General features: G+C 39.9%; 1 protein-coding gene across 1 annotated transcript in view; it reads right to left on the reverse strand.

Moving 5' to 3' along the window:
• Window positions 1-18,071, reverse strand: part of LOC139696674 (uncharacterized) — a 55,777-nt gene extending 37,706 nt beyond the window's left edge. The window contains exon 1 of the mRNA XM_071595537.1: window positions 17,818-18,071. Within this exon, the coding sequence (XP_071451638.1) occupies window positions 17,818-18,071 (254 nt within the window). The remainder of the gene's footprint in view (window positions 1-17,817) is intronic.
• Window positions 18,072-22,013: the final 3,942 nt, after the last annotated feature.

The following is a 22,013-nucleotide window of genomic DNA, read 5'->3' on the forward strand; positions in this document are numbered from 1 at the left end:
GCCAATACATGTACACAGACGGTGCTCTAGCTGGTAGGAAAGATAAAATGTGTTGTATCTCGTATCCAGGAAGTAGCTTCAAGAGCCACCAGCGGTCATTGTATTTTGCATAGGTAAGCACTAGTGACTAGAAAATAGCCTGTAGATTCATACATTTTCACTGCCAAGTCCAAGGCGGCGAATTGACTCTTTCTCTACGCTGGTAGAAATATTTTTATCGCGTCGTGAAACAGTATTATTTGATAATTGCATTGCATTTATTTTTTCAGCAGCTTGTCGGCTAACAATAATTGTGACACCTGAGTGTCAGTCGCACACGGCTTAGTGAGTGTCTCCCCAATCGTCGGATCATCACCGTCACGTGCAATACGATGGCTCACGCGATCACGTGCTTCTGTTGCATTTTCATTTTCAGTTCTAGCCATAGCAATCATTTGAAGTTTTGATTTTTCTAAAGAGCCCATTGTCTCTTATAAAATTACATGCCTTTTCCCTTACAATCACTGTGTATCGTTTCGAAGTGCCGGCGGAGTTTTGCTGGAGCTAAACAACTGTTTGCGAGTATTTTACGACATTGCATAAGGAGCATCCGCTTTGCCAATATACGTCAATCCCAAGTTAAAATAACTTCCATCTTACTTCCGTTTTGGTCTCTTCATAGATGACACTTGTGCTCTAATATTAGATTTTGAATAAACCACGGGTTTTCGATCATTTTCTTCTTCAATGATAGACGTATTGTACGTATCAGTAGAATTACCTGGCCTTCCTTTTTTTTAAGTTCCACTTTTTTATCAAAAATTCATAAATAGTTTTAAATAATACTTGAATTCCGTTATAAGGACAAAGTCATCAACGAAAAATTTCAGTTAAAAGAGCCAACCAAATTTTTTAAGTTAAGAAACACTTACTTAAGAAATTTCCCATATACCTTTCCCTCCTCCCGAATGTATGCACTACAGCCGAAGACTGTCTTTTGATGAAGGAGAGTTGAGGAGAGCTGTGAATTGCATCTTGAAGACATTTCCAAATATACAAAGATGGAAAGTGCAGCCCAGGGAGAGCAGCACTGAGTTACAAAATCGACTCATAACTCGCGGAAACGAGCGAGTGGTTTATGCGCATGTCCAAGCTGCACTGGTAGGCGCCACTTTGGCTTAAAATATCCACACCTACATAAAGCAGGGTATTTAAAATTAATTTTCATTTATTACTTCGAGTATATAGTAGCGGACCTTAAAATGTACATTACAGTGTATAATGTCTTTCAAAATTTCGCGGAACACCAGTGTTCCGCGGAATATAGCTTTGGAACCCCTGAGTTAGACAATACAATGTATTAGGCACAGATTTAGGAACAACGTGATCAATTACCAGTTTCCCGGGAGCGGATGCGGACTCCGATCGCAATTTAGTAATTATGAACGGTGGCATCCGATTCAAAAAAATAAGATATGGAAGACGGAAGCATTAACCGGGACGTTAAGGAAGAAGTACGATCGTATTTACTCGTATTTACCAGATTAGCCCCCCGCCGGTGACTTTTTTAATTTCCAAAATTAAAATTCTGAAAAATCAAATCCCATGGAATCCTGGTTTCGGGTGCGACCTCGGGTAGGCATATTGTATGCATAGTAATGTAGTTGTGAAAACAAGGAATACGAGTATTGTGAGTTATTTTTATTTTCTGCGATGAATTATCTCGATTACAATTTGAATCATGGGCTGATAATTTATGAGCGTAAATAACGACTTGAGACCTCACTGACCCCGACGCCTATTCTGTGAAGTAATGCTCGACCCTATTATATAGTTCATGGTCAGTTTTCCCACGGGTTGAATTACTTAAGTTAGCTCACCATCCTTTTCCAAGGCGGCCCTTCAACCTTTACAGCATAGCTGAGTTTCTTTGGCTTTCAAACGCGGCCACGAAATTTAATCCTTAGATTAGATAAATCGTTGGGAATTTTGTTGGTACATAAGAAAGATTTTTTTTGTTTCCGATACAAATTTAAGTAGGATTCGACGGGAAAAAAGCCTTCGCGTTATAAGGGTCAATTTTTCAGATGGAACCGTCCGATAGCACTTAGTGTTGTCAAGGCTTAAGGTATAAATAGCAACCCTCGTATCAGCAAGTTGTTGAGAAAATCACGAATGAGGAAATGGCGCTGGGTAAATAGAGGAAAATGGGAATATATCAAAAAAGCGGCATCGAAAGCCACAAAAAGGAATTATAGGTATTGCAAATAGGAAAAGGGCATGGGAACCATGGATTACGGACGATATGATTAGAAAGATAGATGAGAGAAGGAATTGGACAAACATTTTCTTAAGAATTAGGTCGAAGTAAGTGTAAAGAGTTGAATGATTAACTGAGGCGAATAACAAATGGAGCGACAGAAGCGTGGCGGAAGACACTGGGCGAGGATATGGAAATTTAACAAAGAAAGTGTAAAATCGGTGCACTGCCCAGAAATGAAAACGAAGGGAAGTCAGAGAGATGTAAGGAGGGAAAATCGTGACGAACAACCAAATCTAATGCAAAAGAATACACTACGCGTGATGTCATTGCAGTAATGCGGTCACCAATAGAATACGGAATATTGAACACAATCACGATGTATTTTAATGTTTCGTAGATTTCGAAAAACGCGTTTGACACGGTGAATTTGGTAGGATTAATTAATGTAATGCATAAAATAGGAGTCGAAAGGAGAGATAAGACGCTTATCTGAAACATGTGCATGTCTCAGAGGGCCCAGGTGCGAGTGGGGAACGGGGAGTCCGGATGGGCAGTGTTAGGAAGAGGTGTAAGGCAGGGTTGCCCATTATCACCGTCGCTGTTCAATGTATAGTATATGAGGAGGAAATGATTAAAGAGGCATGGGAAGAACTGGAGGTAGGAATGAAAGTGGGCGGGGAATTCGTAAAATCATTTAAGTTTGAGGATGATGAAATTTTAGTTTACTGGTCATCCAAGGGGTGGCAAGCATTGCTGAGTGCATTGAAAAGCCAGAGCGATAGATATGGGATGAGAATCAATATAAATAAAACAAGGGTTATGCCGTTTTCCAGAAAGAGATAGGCTAAGTTAAGCGTTAAAATAAGAGTTCATAAACTAGAGCGGGTCAAACGATTAATCTATGTTGTAAGTAAAATTTTTAATATCAGGCTTAATGTCGTGGATATTGTCCATTACGGAAAGTAGTTTTGTTAATTCCACTTCATGTAACATTAACAAAGCATTAAGTTAAGCACACACTTAACATTAAATGGGGTTAACGAAGCTGACATTGTTTTCTTTCCATATTAGTCTCGCAAGGGTTTTGAGCCAAAATATTCAAAGTAGTTGGGACATAAGGAGAAGAATTGCGTTAGGCAGAGAAGCTTTCACAAGGAGGAGGGAGTTGATGACAGGGACGTTGGGTAAGGATATTAAGAAAAGACTCGTAAAAACTTTGATATGGAGCGTAGCTATGTACGGCGCGGAAACGTGGTCATTGAAGGGGGAGGATAGACGTAGACTGGAGGCTTTGGAAATGCGGGTGCGGAGATGTTGAAGACTGTAATAGAGGGGAGAATGTTAGGCAAACGAGGAAAGGGAAGGAACAGGATAGGGATGTTGGACGGGATGAAGGGAGGAACATACGGAAATGAAGAGGGGCTTACGAGTTTTGTATTGTCGGATGTCAAGTTGTTTTTTTGCTTGGAGAGGCAAGTACATGTTTGCTGGACAATTGTATTGGCCGTTTCCATCCCAAACGAACATTAACCGGTAGAATACCATTAATAATAATACCCACTTCCACACAATCTTTACCTATAATCATCTCAACTCATTTCATAATCAAATGGACCAAATGAAGAAAGTAAAATATTTAATGTTGTTAACAATTCGAATACGGAAAATATTGATGCCCCATGAGAATGAAACAAGCACAAACAATTGGTCTTAAATGAAAAGCATTTTTCCATGTCATTCTACGTTGACTGTTTCGCCGGAGGGTTCTACAATACGGATAAAACGAATATTTTTATTCGAAAATTAAACGTAAATGTCTTGCTACCACATCATTACTCGCCACATGCCCAACAATGTACCGCCAATAGAGCCACTGGTTGGGGCATTGACTGACAGAACGTCATCAATCAAATCTATAATTTCCAAAAGGAAAGAATGTTTCGAGGCAAAAAATATTCATTGACACAAATGGGAATGCAGCAGGAAATAAAAAATCTCAAAAAACACAAGAACTTACATAATAAGTGGTCATACTAGGGCACATATGCATACGACGTCCATTCATTAATGAGTGGCCATACATTTATTAAAATTCATTTTTATGCGGCACAAGGTCCATTGGTTTAAATCTAGTATTGCGCCAATCGCAACCGTAGTAAGTTGAAACAGTCCAGTATAGTAAGTTGAAACAGTCCAGTAAGCCCACGTCTATTTCTGATGATGAAAATTGATCGCCAAAAAGGGGTTTTCTCACTTAGGGGGACACAAGAAAAAGTCACATGGGGCATGGTCTGGACTATTATCGGGGGGGAAGGGGGGGGGGGGGTGCTTCACATCGACTTTTGCGAGACATTCGGCGAGAGAATTTTCGATGTGGGGCCGTGCATTATCCAGCCTGTTGCTTAGAAATGTGACCTATCGCGCGCCTTTGATACGACCTTGGAAAATTTTCAGTACATCCCAAGAGTATGCTCCATTTACAGTTTCGCGTGCTAGCGTGGCACGCCGAAACACCATTCCCTGAATTTAGAAAAATGAAACGACCATATCCTAGCACCCAGCACTTTGAAACATGAAATTTTCATTAAATAAGTACTTCAATATACTCCTTTTCCCCCTTCATCCCGTCCAACATCCCTATCCTGTTCCTGCCCTTTCCTCGTTAGTCTAACATTCCCCCTCTATTACATTCTTCGGCATCCCAATTTCCGATCAATTTACTCCTTTTCCCCCTTCATCCCGTCCAACATCCCTATCCTGTTCCTACCCTTTCCTCGTTAGTCTAACATTCTCCCCTCTATTACAGTCTTCAACATCCCACTGCTGGTTAATACCTCCTTCATCCACTTTCCCTGCCTCCATAGGATTGCTCCCAACAAACCCCTCCCTTCGCCCACCATACCAAGTACTTCCTCATTTGTTTTCTTCTCTGTCCATTTCACCTTCTCCATCCTTCTCCAAACCCACAATTCGAAAGCCTCCAGTCTACGTCTATCCTCCTGCTTCCACTTTCCGATGTCTCCGCACCGCATATAACTACGATCCATATCAAAGCTTTCATGAGTCTTTTCTTAACACTCTTACTCAATGTCCATGGCATCAATTGCCTCCTCCTTGTGAAAGCTTCTCTGCCTAACGCAATTCTTCTCCTTATGTCCCAACTACTTTGCCCATTTTGATCCAAAAAATCTTCCGATAATATGACGGAGGGAAACCTGCGCTTTTAGAACTTTTTCTATCTCATAACGTCTTTAGATTCCCGTGGCCAAATGAATCAGTGGCATTTTAAAAAAGTACACATATCAAATTCCGCCGAAGAAATAAGATCTTTAAGGAAATATTCTCATCGGGCAAAACTTAATCATTATAAGCTACTTCAACAACCTAGTTTGAGCATGACATAAAATTAAATGTGCTGTTAAACAGCTGATTTTATGCTGTAATAGGTTAAAAACAAATCTATTCCATATGCTTGACAGAACGCTTTTGGCAAAACATGCATGACATAATGTTAAAATCTGATCAACTAGCTCAAAAAGTCTCAATTTGATACAGTGGAAAGGGTTACGCATGTTCAATACATTCAAATAACTTTTTTAAATTTCAAACACAATTTACTCATACATTAGAGAAAATTTTTCGCGCGGAACAAGCGACAATAATGTCAAAGCGGATGAAAAAAATCTTCCTAAAGAAAATTTAACATCAAGTTTTTAAAGACATTTAAATAATTTTGAATTTAAGAGGATAAATGATTGAATTTCCATCACCGCAACTACGAAAAAGGCTTGAAAAGTCACATCAAATACAGTTAAATAATTAAATTTAAGAGGATAAATCATTGGATTTCAATCACCACAGCTGCGAAAAAGATATGAAAATTATTATAACAGAAAATAAAAGAAAACAAGTTATATACCTTCATTAAACGTTTAAACAGGCTACAATTTTCACTTTTTTCCAATTCGGTTTCATTGCGCGCCGGTGCTTTTAAACTTTCTTTCTTTTACTATGAGGGAATAACGATAATGTTTGTCTGCAATTTAGGGAGCCTTATCTTCTATTTTTCCTTAAAGTTTTAAGTTAGCTGAATTTTTAAAGAGGTGTGTCAGAGTAAACCCTTGATCTCCTGGACCTTATAATTCGCAACACAAAAAAACAGGTACACACATGCTAATACGTATTGTGAACGGGCGTGGCTTACTAATACCTTCTGTTCTTAAAGAAATGCAAATATTGATGATGGTGGTTTTGCCATTTTTCAAATATTCATTTTTGAACAAACTGGCTAAATAAGCTATCAACAATACGAACGAAAAACGAAAGAGACGACCTGATTGGCACCGGGTTTGTTTAAGGGGGGTCGGTAAGAACAAGGTGACAAGTCAGAGGAAACAGTGACCCTCGTGTACGTCATCCTTCCATTGTTTCATGACCGTAGGTAGGTTCATTTAAAGTTTACATTATATCAACAAACCATACATCTCAGGTCCAAATAACAAATGCTGGCAGTTAATATTAGCCATGTCTATGAATTTCTTCTGAGAGATTAAGATTGGACCCGGGCCAAATAACTTAAGTTTTGCGAAATTCTGCTTTAATTAGAGCATAAAAATATGAATGGAGAAATCAAAATGCTTAAAGCACTACTATACTGCAAAATGAATATTTTCCCTTTATTCTTCAACAGTCTCATTTGTGTCAGTCTCATATTCTTCAACAGTGTCAAATGTGTTCTCATTTCATTGCTTATCTGCCTCCGATGCATCCATAGATATCTATCATCAACGCAGGATAACCGACATTAACCCTCCATAACTCTCAGCCTCGAATCAGGAGAAAAAATAGTAATTTCATCTCTTTGAGCTTAAAAACTTGGGCAAAAGATAATTTATAAAGTATTCAGAGTCCTTGATAGCTATCCCATGTGGAAATTCAGCAACCAGAATCCACTGAATGAAAAACCACTCAATATCATAAGTAGCCTACCAATTACAGACATGTCGATAATACTTCGTACTTCAGAATGTACATGCGGCTAAGTCCTCGGCTAATGTAACTGCGACTAAGGTCCTTCAGCGTAAATATTTAATTTCACCTCTCATTTAGATCCATTCAAGTGACTAATCCAGTCCTCTCCATTCATTTGAGTTTGCCATTCTGCAGTCGACTATTTTAAGCACGTTTCAGCCCAGAAAGATACTCGTATATACGAAATTACACTTACGGATGGGCATTGTTCTATTGCCAATATATAGCTGCGATTAGGCCACGATGGAAGTCTCCCGTATTTTAGGAATTCACGCTAAATGTACATATTGTAAAATCAGAATGTCTAACTTGTTATTCCAGGCTCTCAACGGAACTCCCCGAGACATACGTTCAAGCGAACGCTTCCCGAATGCCGATGTTTGCACTAAACTGCATTTCATTCAAGGTTAACAACAAATCCTAAAAAAACTGTAAAATACAAAGAATTAAAAAATACGTAAATGGTAAAACTTATCATATTTGGATTGAATTGTTTTTTTCGTAAAAATTTGCCGTCAACGAGTTTCCTCGAGCGCTTCTATTTGGCGTGTATGACGAATTTTAAACCGTTAATAAAAAAATAAACACCGGATGGTATGGAACAAAGAGCTGGTTTCCCCAGAGTCTGTGAAATCCCCTTATGAAAGATACCTCAGGGGATGTCTAAGATATTCAAGTGTCATTGGGGGAGCATAATAATGGGGTCTTACGAAATATATATATATATATATATATATATATATATATATATATATATATATATATATTTATATATATATATAATATATATATAATATATATATATATATATGCCTGTTATGGTCTTGATGATTGTAGTGGCATACTAATCAAATGAAAGGCTACACTGCGTTCAATTTCCATGTATTCGTATGCCGATCAAATGAGAGTTGCAGCGGTTGACGAGATAAAGGTGAATGCGGCGAGGCAGCTGATGAACATTCCGATGGAATAAAACTTTGCCGATTGTTTCAAAAAGAACAAGAGACGCTGCTGGTGTGCGGGAGGTCTCCCAAGGGGAGTAATTCGAAGGGGACTAAAATCTTATTGTTCTAGATAGGCCTATTTTCTCAAAATATAACGTGGCTGGATACCTTCTGGACAGACCTCATACCTCATTTGTACGTAGGTATGCGTGTGTGTGTTTTTACTTATATATATATATATATATATATATATATATAAGTATATATATATATAAGTATATATATATATATATATATATATATATATATATATATATATATAAGTATATATATAAGTATATATATATACATATATAAGCATATATATATATAAGTATATATATATGTATATAACATTTTGACGGCACAATAGAACACTAATAAAATAGATAACACTTAAAAAGGAGTCTTACTTGAGGAAGACCTCTGAGAAGGCCGAAAGCTCAAACATCTACAATGAGAGTGTCCTTTTAAGTGTTATCTATTTTATTAGTGTTCTATTGTGCCGTCTAATTGTTATATTGCTCTTGTGAGTGCTTCAACATCATCGATATGTGTGTATATATATATTATATTATATATATATATATAAATGTCTCAAAAAAGTACATGAGTTCCAGGATACACAGGATGACCAAAAATCTGCGGAGAAATTTCTCAGCATGCAGTACTTCCTGAATTTACGACGAGTAATTGCCAGATAATGATTTAATAAATTGCGTAATTACTGAGGAAGGAGACATTAAAGGTCATGGAGTGATTTAAGGCCATGGTATCACGTTTACACATAATTCAGCGTCACGTCATTCATTTCTCATTTCACTTTTGTTATGACTTCTTGAAAGTTAGCTCCCAGCTGGTATAATTGATCCCTGGACCAATCGAAGAGTAATTCCCATTGCGTAAATTCCTCTCGGGTCCTTCACCGGGTTATATCGTCCATATTGGCCGACGCTTCGATGTCCGACTCGGTCATCGTCTTCAGGGGTTCTGAATGCCGTTTGCCTCTTTTTAAAAAAAAGGCAAAAGGCATTCAGAACCCCTGAAGACGATGACCTAGTCGGACATCGAAACGTCGGCCGATATGGACGATATAACCCGGTGGAGGACCCGAGAGGAATATACGCAGCTGATACGCCGGGAAAACACCAAATATTTTATCAGTATTTCCCATTAATTGTAACATTTTCGCCGCTTTTAGACAATGAATTGTTTTACCTTATTGTGAGTCAATTCCTTCATTTGATTCACATTTTCCTACTTCATGTAGTTGGCTCATTTTAAACACCGGCTCCAACAACGCTACCTAGCACGTTAGTATCCATAGAAAGGATTAATATTTCATCGTCCAAGCATCCGCGTGGATAGGTAAGAAGTGTTCCGAGATTCAATTCAAGTCCCTGTAGTTTGAACGAGTTAAGAAAATTATAAATCTTACACGGAACAAAATTAATCATATGCCATGGAGCACCATCATAAACGATTTAAGACTGAATTGCGCAGATTGAACGGGAGAAAATCAAGTTTACCCGGAAATTTTAAAGTAGCTCTCGTCAGCAAAATACGAGTGGCACGATTAATATCCTTGATTATGAGGAAATGCCGGGAGAAAGTCCAGGACGTCGCCATAAATCACCGCCGGGGTGTGACGGGTGTGTATTAGGGACTGTTGCTGCCGGAGCGAAAACAGATCGAACCTTCTGATTCATCAAGTGGCCGTGAGGGGCTCGCTGTGCCATAAACTCAAAGCCACGAAAACTTTAGTTTCCCAATGAAGGAATTCGGGCGCTTCAAGGTCCCTCACAGTGAATTGGAGTAAGGTTCCATTCGTTTAAAACAGCTAGCGTGCGGATTGAAAACTGCAAGCAAAACTTTTTAATCGAATACCAGCTCATTACTTCGTTATCATTAAGATGTATCGTCGTTTGAGGGAACATTAGGCGCTGCTTTTATGACTCCAAACGTCAGTTGAATGGCCACTATGTCAACATGCAATACAACCGTAGATAATGGAGACGAGAGGAAAGAGAATACCGATTGCAGTCAGATGAAATAATTCTCAAGATGAGAAAATACACTGTAAATGTTTTAAACTTTTCGCATTTCAGAGCGAATGTTGGAAGATACCATTTGGGTACAGGGATGACAAATATTTAGGCAATATATGACGCGGGGTGGGTGTGGAGCGAAATTGGACGGAAAAAACTTCCTGGCAAAATCCACGACCGAATCTCGACTAAATACGCGAGAGCGGACGGCGCGACTGTGCGTAACTCCTTCGCGAATGCGTCGGAAAGAAAAACACCCCCGCCATCCCAAACATACGCACACAAGTGTATACATTTTACTGCGATCGTTTCGATAAGAGCTCCAGATGATGATACGCTGTAAAGAAGCATTAAAATTTACATCTGTGTGGACTAGCAGAGTGTCTTTCAATCCTATGATTCTCGACTTGAAAAAAAAAATAATCCCACGCCGATGACCATGAGGTTCCACTGTTTCCATGAAAAACTCGCCATGAACATTACGGACAGTTCGAATGAGTTCTGCAGGAGTGAAGGAAATGAAAATTCCGGACCAATCGAAACGAGGATTTTTCCCCCAGCATTTTTTCCTTTAAACCTAACCAAGAGCCGACTCCCGTCATCTTGCAGGCGTGTACTAAAGTGGGATGCAAATGAAGTCAACGATTGAATACACCAACACACACTCTCTCTCTCTTGCACACGTCCGCCGAAAATAAAGCGTTGCGTTGGCAACGAGAGGCGCCGAAAGCATTTTAAAGGGTGAGGGGGGGGGGATCCGGAGCGAACCCCTCGCCCTCCCGGTGACTGCGACGCCGCCGCTCCGAAACACCGCTCCCGCCGCCAGGGATATCATCTCGTTATTGATCGCCACGTGGTGAGGAGAGAGAGAGAGAGTGAGGAGTGCGTGTGGTGGTGGCGGGGTGCCCAGCAGCGGAGGCAGAAGCTGGGGGTGGGCGGGTGAAGGGAGGCGGGGAATTGCAAACCCTTGGCTCAAGGCGCTCGAATGCCGTTGATTGGAGTCTCTCTCCTCGGGAAGAGGGTGGCCGATGGAGCGACCTCGCGCCCGCGATAATTGACCGCCGCCGGGTGGTAAATACGCGCGATTCCTTACCCACCCTACGAAGCTCTGCCGAAATTATCCGTCGGTGTGTCGACACATCGGGAGCGGAGGGACGAACCCCTCGGATGAGCCGCCCGTTGTGAAGCAAAGAAACAAGAGGAGGACCACGGAAGCTAGGACGGGTTTTATGTCTCGACTCAATAATGAACTAACGACGGATCACGGGAGGGCTTTGGATCTCAGGTGGTTTTATTTGTTTACCACATTGCCATTTCGGCGAACAACTAGAAATAAAGGCACAAAATGGGGCAGAAAACCATCACGTGTAAATCTGTAAATACGGTCACACGTAGAATTGCCCAAATAAATAAATCCCCTTTATCACTGGATGTTGAGTATACTCTATCTCGACTTCAATTTAGCTATTAGAGGCCTATTCAGACACAGATGTACGCGGAGAACAAATGGGAAAAACTATTCCTTCACTTCGCTATTTACGGAAAATATAAGAGCTTCGCGGCTCTCTGCTCATGTAGATCGGTTAAATATGGAAATATAATTCACCTCAAGTGATCCTATTACGGCTCTTACAAGACTGAACATTTTTATCCTAGATAAATAATAATTACGGGGGAAAAGCGTCAACCAGTCAAGTATACACTGGATCGGGATATTAACCGATCTTTAATGCAACTAGTGCCGACGTATGATCGAACCAACACTGCCGACTAATTATTCTCTGGATAAATATAATGAAACATGAAAAAATGTCTTCATCAATAAAGATTATCGTGATGGCAGCGAAATAATTTAAGTTTCAAAGATGTGATTAAGACAGATGACACTTGATTGCATATGCAATTGGTGTAATAATGCGATGCATTCGTATGAAATGGCAATATTCCAGCGAACATATCTCCAACAATGTTTTAATGGGTCACCAAAGGAGCGAGTCCGTGGACTACTTAATAGGGCAACAAAACTCGCCGTCCTAGCTTTGCCCTAGAAAATCGGATGCGAAGTAAGTAACTTTTGCGACTGAGAATAAAAAGAATGAAGTCCGTAAAGCGAAGGGTGACGTTGGGGCACGTGCCGCGTAGCTTTTACGAGAGCGCACACAAAGACTTCCACGAATGAAAAACTGATTTAAATTTGCGGAGTCAAAGTGGATATTTAAGAGAGGGGCTTAAAGCTTATTAAAGGAAAATTTCAAGGGCGCATAATAAGGAGACGGAGATATAGGGCCATCGCTGGGAGTTGATTCTGAACAGGGTTAAGGCAGGGTTCAGCATCTTCGTGAGGGATGGTTGGGTATGGGGAGGGAGGGAAGGGAAATTCGCGGTATAATCGTCACATGCTCGACACTCGTGCGAGTGAGTGCCCAAATCCATCGATCCATCCATCGGGTAAGGTGGCGCGGGCGGGCGATCGGGTGGTCCAGCCTCCGGAATCGAACGTCCAGGGAGCGCTCGATGGCAACTTGATCGGATAGCATGGGTCCAGGGGACGCCGCCGTGGCGAGCGATCGATTCGCCGAACGCGGCTACACACAACTTGCTCTCCCGCAGGGAAATGATGTCGCGTGCAATGCAAAACATCGCTCATACATACGTGCGTATATGAATACATCTCGGGATGTGCGGAATACCACGACGCGTCACTGCTTTTCACCCGCTCTTCACCTTGTATTCCTCTAGCCATCACAAGCACAAGGGAAAAGATCGCTTCTGGTAACCTAGCAGCGGGTCGATCTCAAATAAAAATGCACTTTTTAAACGCTGCGAAGTATTTAAACAAATTCAGCGACTAGTCCGGACGAGAATATTCAACGGATTCGGTTAACGGTCACTCCAGGAAAAATTTGACTCCTACCCCAAATTTTGCTAATTACGGTTCCACTTGAAGTTGAAGAGAGAAACGGAGGATGGGAAGCAGTAAATGTTAAATAAACGCCAGTGAATGAAACAGCCTTTCAAAATGTTATGAGTATGTATTTTTAATAATGCTTGACCGACCTGAATACATGCCAAATAAACCATAAAAAGATATGTCTGTTCAAGATCATCATCTTATCAGGACGCCACCTGAGAATGTGTTCTCACGTGAGAGCTCTCCAATGCTCCGGTCAACAGCCCTCAAAATCCACCCGAGAATAGCTCACGCCAACTCCTAACTAACCAGTGCGTTCATTTTCCTCCCACACACAGACACCTGCCACTAACGCCAGTGGTCGGTCAATACCCATGCCCCTTATGCGTCAGACACCATTCAGGGGCTTTCTAAAATGATAATGACGGTTAAAGAATACACCTTAGAAACTAAAAGGCTAGATGCATTGGCCTGTGTGCCATTCCTGGCAGAGGGGCAGGCAAAACCTCTGCGGTCATCATTACTTGAGACTTTTGCTCAACCAAGCCTACGTTAGTGGGAAAGAAGACTTTGAAGAGAACATTGACACAGCTAGAATGGGAGCATGGAATTTCAGGTCAGTCTTAAGGAAAAGAAAGAAATACATTATCCAGAGAGATATGTAAGAAGCAATTATACACACATGTGTGCGTTATGTTTGTTTGAGATGAGACGGAGAGAACAGGGATTGCTGAACACGTAATGTAATTTAAGGCTGGGGGAAGGAAGCCCAACCAACATGCAGTAGTCACAGTATTGAATAGAACAGCAGGGAGTAGAAGCGTGAATATCATGAGTGATTTAAATTTATCAGTAGAGAAAAAAAACTGGTTCCACCAAACTTGCGAGAGCCCCAAGTGGTCATGCTGACAAAGAGTGGCCTGGTTAGGTGTGTAAGAGAATAGTTTCAATGATCAATTAGAAAAAATGATAAGGAACTAAACATTGGACATGTTAGTAGATGAACAAAGTGATGGGAGGGAGGAAGGAGAGTTTTAAGGCTTAGGCATGATTGTTGAGGGAAAGCAATCGAGTCAAGCAGGAGAAAGTTAGATAATCACCAATGCCTGGCTCAAACACCACGACAGGCATAGGTACACATGATAACTGCCGAGAGAAACAAGTGGGTGGCAGTGAGCCAGCATCAGGAGATAGATTTAGGAAGATCGCCATCCACTCACACAGCTCACTGGGAGAATATGGTGATTCGAATCATAATTTAGCTGCACTGAAATGCAATTTAAAATTCTAATGGATTAGGAGAGTTTGAAAATGGCATTTTGAAGCTTAAGCAAGAGAAGCAGGGTAAAATACTAAGAAATAAATCTTAAAGTGATGAGGTGAGGTGCATGGACCTTAAAAATGGGATAAAAAAAATTGAAGAGAACAACATAAATAATTAGGAATTAAGAGACCATGAATCACGGGAGAGATGATTATGAGGATGGAAGAGAGATGGAAATGTGTACAGAGACCTAACAAATAATCTCATTCAAGAAATCGATAGAACCGAAGCATGGGGAAAAACAGCATGATGATCTGTTTGAGTTTAGAAGAACAAGATGATGAGATGAAATTGCAGTAATGATGCCATTAAGAAAAAGAAATGTAGAATACAATGAGGATGCCTTAGTGCGCTTTGTGAATCGCAAGACAGCATACAATACAGAAGAGAAAGCCGATGGTTATATAGTAAAAGATATGTGGAATAGGAGGAGACTTATTCAAAACCTGCTTGGGAAGTATGAGAGAATAACATAGAGCAGGAGGGGCAGTTCTTGGGCATGGACAAAATGTTTGACGAAAATGGACATTTAACGGGCATGGTAGAAGATGAAGAATGTGGTGAGAGAAGCATTTCCGAGAGAAAGGGATTTGAAGACAGGTACATAAGTAAAGACCCAAGGGAAAAAAAAGATTAGTGAAGACTTCAATATAGAAAGTAGCACTGTATGGATCCAAAACGTGGCCTTTGAGGCAAAAGAATGAGCGTAGATTGGAGGCTATTGAGATATGGAGAGGAATGGAGAACAATGTTGGACAGAGAGGAGGAATAACTAGGAAGTTTATGACATGACAAAAGAAAAGAGGAAGTTACTAAATCTATGCCACATGTTACGTCTACAAGCTTAAAATAAAATAATGGTGCAGTCAATGCAAAGCATAATATCAGGAAATGAGAGTACTTGAAATTGCCAGATTTGTGGCATCTCTTTTGTTTTCTTAGTTGAAATCAATATATGGAACATTCTTTTTAAATGCACGCGACACAATGTTTCAAAGGAATCTGGGCTTCTTGTTTGTTCATCGCTAGGTGAAATATTACCACTAAAGAAGCAGCTCATCTGATCTCATATGGCATTCATTTTATTAAAGGTATCCTACAGGTTGTAGATAAAATTTCAAATGGCCTCCAACAGCTATTACCCATCACCTCTGGCTTCTTACGTATTTCTTTGCAACATTAAAAACCTAGTCAGCTTCCATATTTCCTTCAACAGCTTCTCATAACTTCCAATGGTAAAGGCCGATTGAAATATCAATGATTCTCTCCATTATGCCAACATTTCCTTCCTATTTTTCACTTCTCCCAGTCTCTGACACCTCAATAATTCCTTCATTCACTTTTTCAAACTAAATCAAATTTTCTCCAACTACTTCCCTCATCTCCTAGTACATATACTTTTCTAATAATCCTTTGCTTGTCTTCCTCCCTCTCTCCAGCTTCATTTCTCCTCTCTTCTCCATTTCCACTTATCCAAATCCCCCAATCCTCACTCCTCACTGGCATCCATAATGGGAAAATAAACAACACCGTTCCCATACCAGTGTTCATATTAACCTTACTTTTATGCACTTACCCAAACTCTTGTCTACTCTATTATATGATACTTAGACAAACCTAGCCCATTCTATTCAGCTTATGGCCCACTTCAACTCTGTAAAACACACATTGGCATTCAGACCATGTTCTATACATATATCTTTATTTATTTTCTCATTATGGATTTGGTGTCGCAATTCCTCAACTCACACTGACTCACGCCCAATCAGCAATATCCCCTCTTTCCCAATCATTAATGATTCTTCATCCCGCTTTGGCTGCTGGTGAAATTGAAATTGTTCCCCTCACATACTTAACCTGTGAATGCATCTAATGATGCAATAACAGGTTTAATATCATTACAGTAGTTCTTCCACACATTTTTTTCACCTAATCTGAATCTTTTCTGGCTCAATGAATGTACTCCCTGTCTTCTAGTTCACATTGCTTTCCTTCTCCACCTCCCGGTAATTCTTTGACTTAGTTTTGTGAATGCATTTCCCAATCAGTATGACATAGATGAATATCATCACATTGTTATTTTCACCCAATTTTCTTTTCTACACCAGTTGATCCCCCCCATAGGTTGTTCAATTCTTCTCTAAAATCTAATAAAACTAGATGAACACCAACTATTGGTAAAAATATCCAATATCTATGGAAATTGCAAGAATGTAACTATTTTTGACGAACTTCATTACTTTTAATGTTAACTTAAAACAATCTCAACCCTCTCATTGCAATTAATCTTGGAACAAATATTTCAAAACTCCACACTCGTCATAAAGAGTATCTGATTGTAGCCTGCAGCTACTCAATTTGTTCCAAAATCATCATTTTAATTAGTCTCGACTACTCATTATTCATTTTCCAACACACTCAATGGAATTTCAACGTTCAAAAATATTGAATCCCATTTGCATTGATGGACCAGCGCTCCTAAACACCTGAATGTTAAGATTTTAGTCAAAATTCATCAATGCTGATAGTCATACCAGGTTAGTATCAATTATATGTGGAACTCATTAAGGTTATTTTAACACAAGTAAACATGGGTCCAGACATTTCAAGCAAATTAGGCACATTCCCCATATTAAAAGATCAAATATGGACTTATCTGTCGCGTGAGATGCACCAAGACACCTCCCCCCTCCTCCCACACGACTCAAGAGGAAACCTTGTCCTTATGTGAACTTGGGATGATGGGAGACCAGGACCCACTGAATACTGTTCATGCTCTCACTCTCTAGTGGCTAAGCTGCTGTCTTACTTCTCAATTACTGCATTCCTGTGTTCACCTGAAGAATTGGCTGATGCTATCTCAAGATGTCTATTCATACTCGTTCATTCTTGATGGAATGAATTCTGAACTAACAACTTTCTCCAACTCTTTAGTCATGTCAAGTTCCAATCAAAACCAAATTTGAAAGCATAGGTGGCCTGCTTTAATTGCACCACTCATTACTATCCCATACAAATTAGACAGCCATGTCAAAGGTGACTCTGCCTTATTTGTACTCCCATCTTCTGTCATTGCCCTAAGTTGAACTTTGGATCAATGATTAAAGGTTTTCCTACATGGGAAAGCTACATAATTGCTTCCGCACACCCATTCCTATGCAAAGGTCTTAATTAGTGAATTCGGATTAAATACAGGGGATTCTAGACAGATGAAGAGGAGCTATGCAGAGGGGGGGGGAGAGAGAGAGGGGACAATAATTGCAACGTCCATTCCCTACCTCCGGTTGCCGTGTCCCTCTCCATGTCCATGCTTCCTCTTCTTGTGCTTGGCCGCCCTCCGGAGGTGGTCGTCGCAGGACGTGTCACCCCCGTTCGTACCCTCGCCTTCCCCATCGCCATCCTCCCCTCCCCTGCTGTGCCTCCGCTTCCGACGTCGCTTCAGCTTCACCCTTTCCCCCACTTCGATCAGCACCCCCTCCTCTTCCTCCTCCTCCTCCACAACCCCCCCTGCCGCCACCACCCCGCCCCCCATGCCCTCGCCCCCCGCCTGCGCCGCACCTCCTTGGGCCTTCTCCTGCTGCTGAAGCGCGTCCCCGCCATCCAGCCCGCCCTCCACCACTTCGTAGCGCGGAAAGCCCTCGTCTTCGGCCCCCACCTCACCAAAGTCCCCGTCTTCGCCACCTCCGGCCGATGGCAGGGTGGGAGGGCACTCCTCCGCCCCACCCCTCCTCGCCCTTCCCCTCTTCCTCTTCCGCCTCCTCCTCCCCTCTCCTCCACCCTCCCACCCATCGCCTCCACCCTCCTCCGCCTCCCCACCATCCTCCCCACCCTCCCCCTCTTCTTCCAAGCTCTCCCTGCTCTTGCGACTTTTTCGCCTGAAAAATTAATGCCGAATATATTAGGAGTGATGTCAACACGCAACAAGAATACGATTCATGCATTCCCCATGAATCGCGAGCCCTTTAAGGTTGTATTTGTCAGCTTGATGCACATGGAAGATTCTAACAATGGAACTGCAATTCAATATTTGTGAATTTTCCCAACTTTTGCCAGCTCTTAAGCATTTATCAGCAATTTGCCATGAAATACTTTTCCCTAATTAACTCTTCACTCATGCATGGTAAATAATCTAAAGATTGGTGTTGATGACGAATGGCTGGGCCCATCCTGAACTAAGCTGTGTGGAGAGTAACATTTGCTCCTTCAGAGAAAGAGGGGGGGAACATTTCCATTCCCTGTGCCACCGTTTGGCTCTAGTAACCAGCAAATCACATCACTTGCTCACTTATGATTAATTCTCATGGACAACTAGCAAAATACATGCCCAAAATACAAACATGGAGAAAATTCAGGACAATTTGTGGTATTGCCAGACAACAAGACTACTCTATTGCATAATTATTGAGCCTTCCCCGATGTGTTTCACTGTATAACTAGCAAGGCAAAAGCATCTGAATAGTAAAAACAGTATTCCAATCTAAATTATATTTTAAAACATCACATTTTAGAGTTAATAAGAAATTAAGAGAGTAACCATAGTAATTTCAGAAAAGTACAAACATATTTTACATACCTACTCATTATATCCTATAAACAATTAGATAAATGTTACTAAAAAATTAAAGAGGGTTTACATTTCTTCCTTGATAATCTGATTCCCTGCATAGTTATGGTAATATTGAATGTAATGGCAACAAGTAAGCTTGGCAATTTGTAATGAGAAATATAATTGCAAAATCTAGTTTCATTATCATCACTCTGAATCCAAGCCACCAAGCGCATGGGTGCCCAAATCTTTTTACATTATGAAATATAATCCAGGTTATTTCAATGTGACAACAGGTGAAGTCATGATAAAATAATACAATACAACTATTTAATGGACTAACACAACCTAATCACAAGTTAATAGGAAAACAATTATCTCACAAATCAGATTCCTAATGAACTCAATTCTGGTATGCATGAAATAATCTGACTAACCGTAGATGAGCTTTGACCAATCCACAAAACATCCCATGGTATACATCCTTGGCTTTTGGAACGAAATCAGTTTTTGACCAATGATAAAAACTAAGTATGTGTATGAGATGTGTCCAAGTTCAAAGGTCCATCAAATTTTCCTCAGGACTGGGAGTTGGGAGACAGCTGTGATTATGCTTAAAGTACGTGAGCACTCCTTATGAAAACAAGACATAGATGGCTGCACCAATACAGCAAGAAGCATTTTCAATGCTTACAATGGTATTGTTTAGTATACAAGAACATCAAGATCGCCCAATTCCTCCATTTACATGGTTTATTACCCATTAACAATCATTGTCAGTTGATTTAGACATGCAGTGGTGGCACTACGGAAGTGAAAAATGAGCATCCGTGCAAGCAATAGTTCAAAGAAGGCCGAACATTGTACGACGATGAGCCCAAGATGCCTCAATCATGGACAAGGTAGTATTTCAAAGGGGGCAAAAGGGATGTCCATCAAAGCATTCTTGGAAGCCATGGATTCATGGCATTGACATTGTTTTGTGACCGTGACAAATGTGTTCATCTGCAGGGAGATTATGTTTAGAAGTGATAGAAATATCAAATTCCTGCTTTAAGTAGTTCATAAGAATAATTGAAGATAATTAACAACTTGAATACACCTCATAACTGGCATTGTACATTGTTTTCCAGCAGCATAATTCTCATCACAAAATTATTCATCTTCTATCAATGCAGCATCTTATTCTTGGATCAAATAACTAATGATATTACATATATTACTGTCTCTATCACACACAGAGCAGGGAATAACATATATCTATTATCATTATTATGGGAAAAAGAAGAAGTTCTTTCATTCATATCTATTACTGCTTCTAATATTCAGGGTAATTTTTCCAGCACCTGCTAACTTAAATCCAAAACTATTTACATTCCCTCCGTAATATGGTTTTCTACACGAACCAATTGTAATGTTGCATGCAATATTTGACTGAGCGGAACTGATTGCCCTTTGAGGTGCAGAAATCAATTCCAAATTATTTATGTGACAGCTACAATTCTTTTTATAAGTGTTCAGTTTCTCATAAAGAAATGCCTTCAAAATACAATTAAAATACTGAGAATGGACATAATCTAACAAGGACGTCAAAAGCCATTGCAGAAGTGGGAGCATTATGCTGGAAAAAAATAATAAAAAGTTGTATCAATGAAGTTTTCTGAATGAAGAGTGTTAATCATGAAAAAGTAAAACCATAAGAGCATTATGAAATGAGCTGCAAGAGTTGAAATGCAAACCTGGGTGATTCACTGAGGCAGTGAGCCAAAGCATATCGGTTATTTACAGCCCATATCCAGGGCACACACCATACTGCCAAATCCTTCAAAGAATGTCATGGAATTCCAAAGATTAGTGCCTATTTTGGGATTATCATTTTATAGGCAATCAAAATGATTTTATATACAATATTAATTATTCAGTAATAAAAAACTGCCAGAATGTGAAATTCAAAATAATTGCTGATACGGGTCAATATCGATGAAAACATAGATGATCACATTTTAACTTAATGGGTCTAAAAAAACTCCAGGATTTGAAAATATTCCTGTCACAGCATTAAAAAAATAATTTGATAATAACTGGCATGAGTAATGCCAGGGCACTGAGTAATTACAATTCAATTATAAAATGCATCATTAAATATTCAACAAGAAACAATCCCATGAATCCACTCAAAAATTTGTGCATCAACTAGTTCGAGTTTTCTTACAAGAGATTGATTTAGACTTGGGGTTAACTATTAATTATATCTTTTAATTGTGTTACCTCAGTATTTAATATGGGGACAGGGCATATTAAGATAGTTTCATTGCAATTATAATTAGACGAAATGATTTTAAAGTTTGGTAATGTTACTTTACTCCTGCATTTTGGAACGATACCAAATTTACGGGTCCGGGCTAAGAGAGGATTCATGAATGTGACATTGGAAAGGTATGCACATAAGGTAGTCCGAGCCATTTATCTAGATTTGTAAGGATGAATATCAAAAGGGCGATCATCATGTTTGTGGGTGAGAAATGAGAGAAAAGAATCCTTTATGCTGGAATGGAAAAAGATATAATTAAGTGAAAAAATTCACCCATGAAGTTTCACATATTTACCGATGAAATCACTTGAATATGAAGAGAGAAATATATGCGAGAACGAATGGAATTGCATGATCATATTGAAATAAATCAAAGGCCCCCACTCCAGAATTAATCCATTAACACCAACTCTCATTCCCCATTACATTTCCATCACTTACTACATATACCCTGAGTTGTATGCCACTGACCAACTTGTAATTGTACATGTGGGTACGTATAAAGCGCATCCATAATTTATTAAAAAGTGACCTTTAATTAGTACTGCACACAAGGAGCAATGAACTGACTCAGCAACAACCTTCTGTACATATATATCATATTTTAATGGCCATCT

This window comes from Hetaerina americana, unplaced genomic scaffold (genome assembly GCF_022747635.1).
Source record: "Hetaerina americana unplaced genomic scaffold, ioHetAmer1.1.p SCAF_1, whole genome shotgun sequence".
NCBI lineage: Eukaryota > Metazoa > Arthropoda > Insecta > Odonata > Calopterygidae > Hetaerina > Hetaerina americana.